The sequence below is a fragment of the Passer montanus genome, unplaced genomic scaffold, assembly GCF_014805655.1.
Source record: "Passer montanus isolate IOZ18808 unplaced genomic scaffold, ASM1480565v1 scaffold76, whole genome shotgun sequence".
Lineage (NCBI taxonomy): Eukaryota > Metazoa > Chordata > Aves > Passeriformes > Passeridae > Passer > Passer montanus.
This window is the reverse complement of record NW_024372813.1, coordinates 675,918-688,190: the sequence shown is the minus strand read 5'-3', so window position 1 is coordinate 688,190 and position 12,273 is coordinate 675,918. Positions and strand designations below refer to the sequence as shown.

Here is a 12,273-nt window from a genome sequence, read left to right as displayed (position 1 = left end):
ACAACTCACACCAGAACCCAATGAAACAATCACTTGTGGGTAAACAATCTCCAAACTCATTCAAAAGGAGCAAAACAGAGGAGAAGCAAATGAGATAAGAATTGTTTTCCTTTTCTCTGAAGCTTCTCAGCTTCCCAGGAGAAAAATCCTGGGCAAAGGGATTTTTCCAGAGAATGTGAATGCCAAAACTTAGAGGTTGGATACTTCACACTGGTGTCTTTTTTCCATGAATGTTGATAGCAGGAAATTAAAAATATCAACTCCTCAACTTGTCCCTCGATGGGGGCGTGTGCAGGATTGTACAGAAATACAAAACAGAGGGGCACACCCTGTACCTGTGTCCAGGTACATCACACACATCCCAAAGGACTGGGGCACACACCCTGCACTGTGTCTGCCCTGGGCTGGGAAACTCAGGATAGCACAAATGAGTCCAAAATATTTGCCAAAGTGCCAAACAAGATGGAAGGAAAGCATTTATTCTGTTACTTTCTTGATTTATTGTGTTTTGTTGTTTTTTATTTTTTATTGGCACTGTTGGAAAGAAGGTGGCATAGGCCAAACAAGGCCAGGCTGCTGCTGTGTCATTTGAAGTGAGATTTGTGGGGCTTCTGTGACTTACTCAATCCTAACCAACATATTCTGTCTACCCCAAGTGCCAAGGAGGACGAGGGTGTCCCTTAGGAAGTGTGTCAGTGTGCTGCTGTGCCAGGAGAGACAGAGCCAGTGCAAAAACTGCTCCTCCAGAGGAGTGCTGGCACCTGACTCAAACTGAAATGTCCCCAAATTCTCCTGATGCCCTGATAAAAACAGGAAGTCTGACTCTCATTTCTCCCCAGCACCTGTTCTGGAAGGAAGTTATTGATGTCAGCAGGATGTGAGACAACCTCCAATAACTCCATTTCTCAGAGAGGCTGCCTCAGTGAGCAAAACACACCCACGAGTTACAGGGAAACTGTTTCATCAGTCAGATTTGATGTCATTTCCTTTGTCACTCTGGGTGACTACTGAGGACAGAATTTTCTCTCATGTCTCTTTACCCTGCATCACAGAGGATGTAGGAACAAGTACAGCTATTTTCTGTAATCTCCATTTTCCCAGACCTTTATTTGTGCTGGGATGCTGCCCTGTCCTCCCATTGCTGCGTGCTGGGCAGCAGTTGGGAAGAAGGCTGGGTTGAAAGACAGTGGGTTTCCCCTGGAAATGGAAATGCAAGGATACATCAGTTTTGTCCCAAACCACTCCATCCTGGCACAGAGTGCTGTGTTTGTGATGTAAGCAGGGTGAGGATCTGTTTCCCAAAATCTCCTCATCACTGGCAGTGCCTCGTTCAAGAGAGACCTGCACAAAATTGAACAACAGCCTTTCCCTTTTGTGAAACTGTGCACAACAGAACAGAAACAGCTAGAGATTTTAGGGGTTTTTGGAGTTGGAAATCCCATTAATGGATATTCCAGCCTCCCCTTTACAGGCTCCCTGTGTCCTTACTTCCCAGACTCCCATTTCTATTAGTCTTGCTTGACCTTGGCCATGTAGTTGTGCTACTTCCAAAGTCTCTGCTGCTCTTCTGTCATCCCAAACTACAGTCTCTTCTGAAGAACGGTGAGGAGATGCTGATTAGGATGCAGTTTTCTGAATTGCTAAGTGCTACCTGTTCTGGGGCTATTTGTGCTGGCCATCTCTCCTTTCAAAGTCAATCTGTCACCCAGAATTCTTCATTTTATGGTTTTCCAATGGAGAAATGGTAATGTTTTATATATTGGTTTGCATGGCTGTGCTCTTTGTTCCCCCAAACTTCACAGCACGTTCATCCTCGGCATAATACCCTCATGAATGCAAGAGCAAGCCTTTCTTCTGGTTAAAAAGAATCAACAGCCTGAATATCTGTTTCACAGTCTCCTCCATATGTATAGGCAATGGGGATAACAAACTAACCTTTCTCCCAGGGGCTAATTGGATTTCACACAGTTTGGAAGCACCACTAATTCATCAGAGATATTAAAATTCAGCTTTAACATTCCTACTGGGTAGCTTGGCTGTTGACCTCCCTCCCTCCTGCTTTTTGTTCCATTCTGTTTCAAACGTACCCATTTCCAGAACTTAGATAAACAGTGTGCTGCAGCCCCCTGAGAGCAGCATTTCTTCATGCATGAAGTCTTGCAAGCTGCCATGGACATGCATGCATGAATATTCCTTATTCCACTTAAATAAGCATCACAAATGCTTATCCTAGAAATAATGCATATTGGTCAGGAGCTGGTGTCCCTGCTCTGGTTCAGTTGCCTCATAAAGTGGGTGTAAGCACTCATGATCAACCTGCTGGAGTTACACAGCCTGATTAAGAGGATCAGCATTTGTCAGCAACAAAAAGGTGTAAGGATTCCTTCTGGCATCAAAGAAAACGTTTGATGGTCTTGACTGGCCCAGAACTTTCTCTTCTGTAGGTGAGAAAGGAAGGAAAAAACCTCTGCAGGAGAGTGGAGTTTGATTGTTTCAATCAAATTGTGTAGGTAGAGCCTGAATGGTCTCTGTGGACACAAGAAAAAGCTGAGATCTCTGAATAATGCATGAAAGAATGGAAAAATCTCTGTGTTTCTATTGAGAGGTCACAGAGAAACGCAGATGGCAGAGGTGACTTCTCCTGCCCTCACAGGAGTGAGGGGACAGCGTGGCCATGCTCTGGCCAGGTCTCCACGTGGACATTTGGTGGCCCAGGGGGCAGAGATGGAAGAGCAGGTGACAGAGGCTCCTTCCCTCAGAGAGGACTCCCCAAAGTGCAATTAAAATATTTGTGTGGCACGAGCTGGGCATGCAGGAGTGCTCTGGGTCCACTTTGGAATGTTCATATTTGTGTTTTCCTGCTCCCCTTTTTATTGCTTTGCAATTTTAAGCAGTATTTTTTTTTTTTTCAGGAAAGCAGATAAGTAATTCTCTTTCTGTGAATGCAAATGTGGAATCTATTGAGTGGGTGTGTGCATACTTTAAAGAAATAATTGAATCCAAACATCTCTTATTTTTAAATGCAGGAAACCAGAATCTAATAAAATGTAAATCAATTCAGTGTCTGCTTTGGGCTTGCAGTCTTCAGACTGTTAAAAAGAAAAATGCATTAATTGCTGTGCATTCCAATACCAACATCTTTATCTTCCACTGCATTGCCTTAACCCTTCAGTGAAATCTTTTTCTTTGTGGGTGTGTGGTGAGGAGCTCACTCCCCATGTTCATCAATTCCCATATTCCTTCTGAATCTTTGTGGGTCAGTCTGAGGGTGTTTGGTTTCTGTGCTGGCCTTTGCTGATTGCAGACACCCAAGTGACACATCCATCATAAAGCACAATTTCCTTTGTGGTTTAGGACTTTGGCTCCTCACACCTGGAACAAGCAGGCCACTGCCAGTCTGACTTGGAGTACAGCTGATGGAGTGTAAATAAATCCCGGAGGTTGCTGGTGTGACTTAAAACAGAGTTTAAAGAGCTTTTAGTGACATTTTCAGCTCAGTTAGGTCTTGGTGCCTGTCTGGCTGCTGGTCTGACTTGCTCATCTCAGTGCTGAGAGAGAAAGGACAGCATCAGGCACCCAAAGCACATTAATTGTATTTATCTGATGATTGGACATGTTCAATTTTACAGCACTTATCAAAGCAGCCTAGAAAATGAGAGTATGTCTTAATTCAGCTCTGTTCTTACAGGCATGCAGTTGTCTTCTGGGGTCTTTTTGGGCCTTTTTTGGCTTTTTCTGTAGACAGTTTTCCCCCTGTTCTGACCTTTGGAAGCCTACAAGGTGAAGAACTGTGATGATTTAAAGAAAGCAAGTGGAGATCTGTTTTCTTTGAACATAACCATTAGATTTGCAGAAACTTAGGGACTTTGAAGCTGCTTCTGTACTTATCACTGTTGTGCTGCCTAAATTCCTAAATGGGAGATTGCAGAGAGAATGGTTTACAAAACCATTATGACTGAGGGAGAGTGCTGAAAATATGAACATTTTCTGCTGAAAAGGACACTTCTCTGAAGGGTGAAGAGGATGGTTCAGTTCACCCTCTGTGAACTGTGGCCACGTTTGTCCTGGAGTGACAGTGAGGCACAGTGAGGGACAGAGAGGGACAGTGAGGGACAGTGTCCATCACCTGTGAGGGACAGAGAGGGACAGTGAGGGACAGTGTCCATCACCTGTCAGGGACAGAGAGGGGCTGAGAGGGGCAGAAGGAGCTGGGAAATCCCAACCCTTCAAAGCAGCCCAGGCTCTGCACTGCCGGGTGATTCAGGCTGAGGCTGAAGTCCTCAAACTTTTTACATCTAATTCTTTTTAATTGTTTTATTTATGACTAAATCACAGTTTCTAAATTCTGCTGCTGCCTCCTGGAGGAAGCTGGGAACAGCCAGTTACTCTGAGCTGTGCCAGTGCAGATCCTGTGGTTTTCCTGCTCCTTTTCCAAGTGAACTCAGGATTTCTGCCTGTGCCAGCACAGGCATTTCAGCAAACTGTGAGCTCACACCCAGGGATGTGTGTGAGGCAAGCTCCATTTTGTCAAAATCCTGAGAAATGCTTAGTTCTACAAGTGCTGTATTAAAATGAGGCAGGGGCTCAGCAGCTCTCACAAGGCTGCAGCTTTTCCTCTCTGCAATTAAAATTGCTGCAGCAGGCACTGATGGACTGTCACTGCAGAAATCCCAGCTAGGCTGCCCTCTCAGGGAAGCTTTTTCTCATATAAGCAGAGAAGGGTTTAATTTAACAGGGGAAACCTAAGGAATTGCAAACTAATCTCTACAGCCTTCTATTTATTCCATAATATATATTATAAGGGTTTTTAAAGATCAGACCTTGGCACAAAGAAAAATGCTACCATCAGGTCTAATAGGAATAATGACTTTGTAAGAAATAAATGTGTGCCTCATGGCCAGGGCTGTGAAGATATGATTTCCTTCCTTGGAATTGCTTGAGCTACAGGAATTGGAGAGTAAACATTTCATGCAGTATGATCCTTTCCCAAGTCAATATTGTCCTTTCAATTCTGAATTTCAAATTCAATATTATCCTCCCTTAAACAAAGGCATGCTTGGAAATCAATGCTATTTATCTTGTCTACTGTAGCCACAAACACCAGTTTAATTTTTGCTATAGATGAAAAATGCCTGTAGACTGAAAACTGCAGAAAGACAAATTCTTCCTATTTTTCTGCTTCTGGTGTCATTGCTGAGGGTGCATGACAACAGCCACCAACAAAATCACCATTTTCAAGTGGCAGCATTGCTCCTTGCACTAGCTGGCTACTACTGGGTTTTGTCCTGTGCTTTAATAAACTTATAACTAAAAGCAAAACACAGCATTTAAAAAATATTTTCAAGTTATCATCTGGGGTAATTTTTTTGTTACTATGAACCTTCTTTCAGGTTTGTTTTTTTTTTTTATAGTGTTCCAGGTGAATTATTGGATATAATTAGAGTGATAGATCAGAGTAAGGTAAAGCAGAAAATATTCCTTCAAAAAGTCCACACTGCTTGGGGGGGAGACTTGTACTACATTTATTAATTAATTTTTTGTTTGTTTGTTTAAATGGAGAAAACATCAGAAAAAAGGCTTCTGAAAAATGGAGAGAAGTCCAATAATGTTATTTGGGAGTCACTAAAAGGCTCTCCATCATTAGTGCAGGTAGAGGTTTGGCCTTGCCTGTCAAGAACAGCCCTTAAACTTTCCATACTGGTTAATGAGGTCTCAGACCAGTTATCCCAGCACGGCCCCACTTCCCAGCCTCATGTCCTTCAGGGATGAGCATATCCAGGGCTTTTTCCTGGTGGGTTTCTTTTTCCATGCCCCCCTGAGACAATCTGGATCTGGTGCTCCCAGATCCAGCAGAGAAGTCACATTTTTCCCAAAGAAAGTTTACTCCAGTGACTTCCTGTGGGCAGGAGCCCATCTGGGATGTGTTTCAGGAACTCAGGGCAGTGATCAAGGGCTGGGGTTGAATAAACAAAAGGTAAATAGAAAATACCACACACATGGTGAACATAAGCAACAGAGCTACAGGCCCCATAGTACAGGAGCCCAGTTATTTTCTGAATTTTGCAAAGTTTTGCACTATTTAAGGAGATTGAGGTTGGGTTTTGGCTGTGTTGTGGTGAGCTCTTAGTAGTGGAAGTTACAACAGGAAACCAAAAAGGAACAAATAAGGCAAAGGCAGAAGTGATTGCTTCCTGAATATTCAGAGTTCAGCAAGTAGATTATCAAATTCTCTACCAGCCTCCAGTGCTCACCAGCTGCTCATAACTATTATTTTATATATATATAATATATATAGCTATAACTACTGGGTGTATTTACACACAATAACTGCTCTCTGGAGGAGCAGGCATGCAGAAAAGTGAATTGCAAGTATCTCTTTTTGAAATGCAGTCAGGTTCCTGTCCTTGGACACTCTGGGACTTCTCCATCATGTTTGGACTCTTGGATCTGAAGATTTTCTCAATTACCTGGATTTTGTTTTTGCTCAGGATGGTTGTGGGCAGTCAAGGACAAAATCCACACTTGGACTTCTGATCTGGAGACAACAAAAGCATCTGTGGGTTCTTTCTGATGTCATGCAAAAGGCTGGGAAATTTCTGAAGCCTTTTGATCCAACTTTAGATCACAGATTTAACTGCACAGTGGAGCAGAACAGCCCATGGGTCTCTTCAGTGGCACAAGTGTGGCACTTAGCATTCAGATGGGAAATGCTGTGTTGAGCCAAACCCAATTATTTGCAAATGAACCAGTGCCACACATCCTCAGGGGGAGGGCTGTAATACCAAGTGCTGGTTTGAAATGTCATCTTTTCTTTGGGAGAATTCTCTATAGATGAAACTAGCTATTTTCAATCTAATTTTAGACAATCAGAAATAGGAATTCACTGGAGTTAGCAGAGAAAATTCTAACTCTGATCATCAAAGCCATGGCAGATTTCAGCCTGCTCCATTTTGAAAGTCATGACAATGTGAAAAACAGGCTTTTCACTAAGGTTTGGCATTGTAACCAGAGCTGGCACTCACAGGCAGTGCTTTAATTATACATTATACTAACCAGTGTGAAATACTGAGCCTTATTAAGATAGCCAAAAGCCTTCTTTACAGTTGATTTATTAGAGCTTGAAATTAACTTTTCACAGTCCAGCTCCAAGAGATCAGTAGATACAGAAGCTCAGCTCTGCCTCCAGTGAGTTCCCCATGGTTCTTTCTCCAGTCCCTCCCAGTGCCCACACAGGGTAAACCTGGTCAGCAGCAGCAGCTCTCAGCCTCTCACCTCCATGACAAACACCAGAGCTGACCCTGTGCTTGCTTGGAAAGGTTTTCCTGGGAAAGTGGAGCTTTGGGAAGCCACCCTGGGCTCTGCTGGGTGCTGGGGTGTGTGGCTGCCCAGGCTGGCTCTGCTGGAGCTGTTCCACACTGGGGTGATTGCAGATGAGCATTTGTGCTGCTCCTGACACGACATTTGGTCAGGATATCTGGGATATCAGAATATTGTTAGGAATTGTTAAAGCAAGTCCATCATCTGCAGATCTCTGCCTGCTGAATATGGGGAGGAGCTCTCAGCCTGATGACATTTTAAATTTTTCTCCCAGCAACCTGAATGCATTTGCACATTTCCAAACTCCCAGCTATCAGTTCTCTGATTGAATCTGTGGATCTGGGGCTCCCACATGTGCTTCATTTCTGTTTGATGCTGCAAGGCAAGGCAGAGTCTGGAGCTCCAGGTGCTGCAAGATAAAACTTCCTCCTGTTGAGGATGGCAAAAATTGGGAGCAAGGCACTCAGTGAGGGAGAGGCAGCCACAGTAAATCTGGATTTAAATGGTGCTGGGGTGAGAATGTTGTCCTGTTGTACTTTGGGTCTCTCCACCAATACCACGGATAAACTTTTTGGCTTTAAAATTTGTCACCAGGATTGCTCAGGAGGAGTCACAGCTCTACATCTGTGCTTATCCCCAGTGATTTTTTGAGGTTTAGGCTCTGTGGGTACCAAGACACCCCAGCACAGGCAGTGGTGTCACAGCCCTGCCAGTGTGGCACAGGGACACCTCTGTTCTTATTTTAGAAGTAGCTGTGTCATTCCTTCAGGTGACTGATGTGTCCTGTCAGCTGGGTGGGAAATGCTAGATCTCCAAGAACTTGTAAGGGAGTGCTTTGGGTGTCTTATCTCTGTTTTTGGGGTTATTTAATGCCTCTGTAAGGCTGACCTGCCCAGGGCAGTTGTGTGGTGAGCACCAGCCCTAAGGAAAGCAGGACCACGTTAACGTGGGGTGGGGGAAGAGCAGAGAGGCAGAGCCCCACCAGGACGCTGCCAGCACCAATGCAGGGCATGACTCTGCTCTCTGTCTCTCTGCAGGTGACCTGTCTCCACGATTTCTTCGGGGATGACGACGTGTTCATCGCCTGTGGCCCCGAGAAGTTCCGCTACGCGCAGGATGACTTTTCCCTGGATGAGAGCGGTAACCAAACGCACACTGAGCTTTTACTGCACTGCCACTCTGCTGCTCCTGCCTGAGCATAGTGCTGCGTGCCTTTCCTCTGCGTTTTAAGACCCACTACATGGAGTTTGACATCCTTTTGTATTGTATTTGTGGGGCTCCCAGACGAAGGAAGGGATGATGCATCTGACTCCATGTTCTCAGAGGGCTAATTTATTATTTTATGATACTATATAAGATTAAAGAATATTATACTAAACTATACTAAAGAATACAGAAAGGATACTTACAGAAGGCTAGAAAGATAATAATGAAAACTCGTGACTCTTTCCAGAGTCTGACACAGCTTGACCCCAATTGGCCAAAGAGTAAAACAATTCACATGAAACCAATCAGACAATCACCTGTGGGTAAACAATCTCCAAACACATTCCAAAGGAGCAAAACACAGGAGAAGCAAATGAGATAATTATTGCTTTCCTTTTCTATGAGGCTTCTCATCTTCCCAGGAGAAGAATCCTGGGCAAAGGGATTTTTCCAGCAAATATGTCTGTGACACTTTTGTGATACTCATCCAGTCAGCAGTATTATAATCAGGCAAATACTGGCTGAGGTATAGTCAGAATAAATTACAGCATTTTGACATTTACTGCAAAATCTGGGAGTGTTTATACTTTCAGCTTTCTCCAGTCACATTCAGATAGATGCATTTTTCTTGAGAGCTCATCATCCTTATGTAGACACATGCATATTAAAAAAGGAAACAAGCAAGAGTTGAAAAAAAAATCATATTTCCACTGCTTACTTCTGCTGATTTAAAAAGCAGGGCAATAATTCCCCTTTTGGGGGCATGACTAGGACAGCACCATTATTTTTCCTTGTCCCCACTGCCAGCAGAAGTCTGTAATAATGTGAGTCTCTGTGATCAACTACACCATGAAATCTTTGATTTCACAGAATACACAGAGCTTGCTTGTAGGCCTTACCACCCACCCCACCTGGCAACTGTACCCACCTGTCTGCAGGTGCCAGTGAGAGCAGCAAGAGGAAATTAATTCCATTTTAGCCATTTAAACTGAAAGAAACGTGCTCTCCAAGCCTCTAGGCACACTTCCCAAAGCTCTAGGTGTGCTGTGTGAGGAACACAAGCCCCATCCTGTCCCATATGCTGCAAACTGGCTCTGTATGGAGGACCAAAGAGGATTTTTGCTGGATGCAGGAAGGCAAGCAGCCTCTAATCTCCAAACACTGAGGTTTTTATTACTCCTTTGCAAGCCTGATTTTATTTTAGTGCTGCTACTTCTGACCTGTGTACTCCAGATGAACCCATTTGATGGTCTTGGGGTAATTCAAAGGAAGTTTCCAAGGCTCAGCTGGGACTTTGCAGGCAGAGAATAAAGCCTGTGTCAGACTGGGGAAGTGATCTGCAAGCTGAGCTTCACGTTGTTTTTCACCACTCAGCAGCTGAGTCAGCTCCTCAGGGAGCTCCACACTGGAAAACAGCTTGGATGCAGTGCTGGCAGAACAACTGGATGGAAATCCCATCCCTCTGCCTCCACTTCTGGGCACTGCTCACCTCTCCAGCTTGGATTTCTCTGGCAGGAAGAAGCCAAGTTTGCTGTTGGGAAGGCAGTGAGCAGCTCCAGAGGTGTTTTTAGAGGAGCCCTGAAGCTCCCAGGGGCAGATGAGGAGTCTCAGCAGCGTTTCCCCATTGTACACCCATCGTCCTTCCTCCTTCTGAGGCAGATGCTGCCAGGAGAGCTGCAAATCCTGAGGTTCTGCAGATGAGTGTCACTTAATAAAATCTCCTCTGTCATGGGGAAATTTCTCTTGCCTGCTTGGATGACACACACCAGGATTGCTGGTTATTATGTTCACTCTGGCAGGACGTCAGGAAACAAAAAGAAACAGCACAAGAGAGGATTATGTCATCTTTTTCCTCCTGGCTGCCCACCACAGCTTCCACCCTCTAATCCTGCTGCTGAGCACCTTCCAGAGACATTGCTCTGTCCCTTCTGTACCCACGGGTTTCAGCATGGTGCAAATGCCACACTTTGGTGACATTTAGAGGCCTTTTCACACCAACCCCAGCACAGCCAGGTTTCCACCTCCTGCAAAAGCTCAGGGATTGCCTCTGACACTTGCCAAGGGCTGAGCTGGAGGAATTCCTCAGAGTCAGCCTTTCTCTGCTGGAAAATCCAGAGCCAGGTTTCCTTCCAAGGAATTACTCCCCTGGGAAACACAAATTTGGAAGCCCTTGCAAAGACCTAACATTAAGTATTTTTATTTTTTAGGTTTTTTTTTTTTTAGTGAGTAATTCAGGTGACTAAACACAGCTGCCTGACACCCTTTGAGTTCCCTCACAACACCAGTACTGCTCTTCATGTGTAAAAAAATTGGGGCTATATTGGGGCTGGATGTCTACAAGCCTTTCAAGTGACATCATCTGTGAGAATTCAAGTATTTTTGAAGGAAAAAACCCACAACCTTTTCTGTTCCTGATTTAGAATTTCCAAAATTGATTTAGCAGGAGAGAAAATAAGCTGACTGTAGGTTTAATTCTTGCCATGCAGCATCCCTGGAGCCTTCTCTCCTGACATTGTTGTGGTGCATGGCCCAACAGCAAAACTCTCTCTCAAACCATCTAGAAGGAGCAGAGATGGAGCCTTGGCTGGCTGAGAATGAGCAAAGCCTGGGGAAAAATTGAAGGCAATTACATTTTTATAGATACACTGATATATAATTAAATAACACATACATTTAGGTCAGACAGCTTGCTTTTGGTTGACCAATTATTTATCTGCTCTGTGCTGCCTTAATTCCTTTGGGGACTGCATTCCAGGGGATCCTCAGTGTGGAGCATGTGGGGCTGAGCTGAACTTTTCCATAAAAACTGCCTGCATGTGGAACACGTAACTCCCATCTGTAAAAAAGACACATTTTTCACATCTTGGTGAGGACAAGCTGTTGGAGGAGATGAGGTGGAACCAGCTAACATTTGACAAAAAGGAAATCCCTTTTTTATTGCCTTCTTCATAACTGGGTTAAGTTAATAACTTGAGGGGTGGAAAGTTCCTTTTCTGTTAGCTCTCAATGTAAATAAAACCCAGTTCTGAAGATCAGGCACGCCTGAAATCCTGGGACACGTGGAGGTTTGTTAGCATTTCAGTTCCCCTCTGCAGGACTCTGCAGATCATGTTTACATTTTCCACTCTTCCTGGCCTATTTATTTTTTAAGGAAGCACAGTTGGGGTCCTCATCTGCTCACATCTTCCAGTACATAAATCTGCTGGGCTTGTTTATACAAACCTTGCTGAAAGGGACGAGTGGCCAGGACAGAGGATGTGCTTTGTAAAACCATTTTGTCTCCTTTGCTTTGTGCATCTGAAAAGTTGAGGACAGAAGAGGCTGCTTCCAGCTGGGTGAAAGCCTCCAGGGGCAGCTGCCCCATCTGCCACTTGGAGACTTCATTTACAGCACACCACAAGCTGTTTGCTGGCTTTCTGCACCTGCAGAAAGGGCACTCACTCATCATTCCAAGTACTGGGTATTCATGGAAGGGTTACAGCAAATTAACTGGATTTTCTTGGCCTGAATGTTCCCTCAGTCAGTGCTGGCCATTTTCATTGTACTCATGAGAGCCAAGAGAAGGGGAAGGGCAGAAAATATTTGGTGGGACACAGGTAGGAGCCAGCCTGACACCCCCAGAGCCTCAGCAGCTCTTCCAGAGGAGCAGAGCTGTTCTCTTTGCCCTGCCCTTGACGAGTCTCCTTTCAGCCCTGGAGAACAAGGGATGATATCAGCTTTTCCCTTGGGATTTCCTGCACCTCTCTGGGG

General features: G+C 44.5%; 1 protein-coding gene across 8 annotated transcripts in view; it reads left to right on the top strand.

The window, feature by feature from the left end:
• The window catches only part of DCX (doublecortin), a 105,119-nt gene that overhangs the window by 71,742 nt on the left and 21,104 nt on the right, over positions 1-12,273 (top strand). For all 8 annotated transcript variants that reach the window (XM_039731261.1, XM_039731260.1, XM_039731259.1 and 5 more), the window contains one exon: positions 8,355-8,457. In XM_039731261.1, coding sequence (XP_039587195.1) covers positions 8,355-8,457 — 103 coding nt within the window. The remainder of the gene's footprint in view (positions 1-8,354; positions 8,458-12,273) is intronic.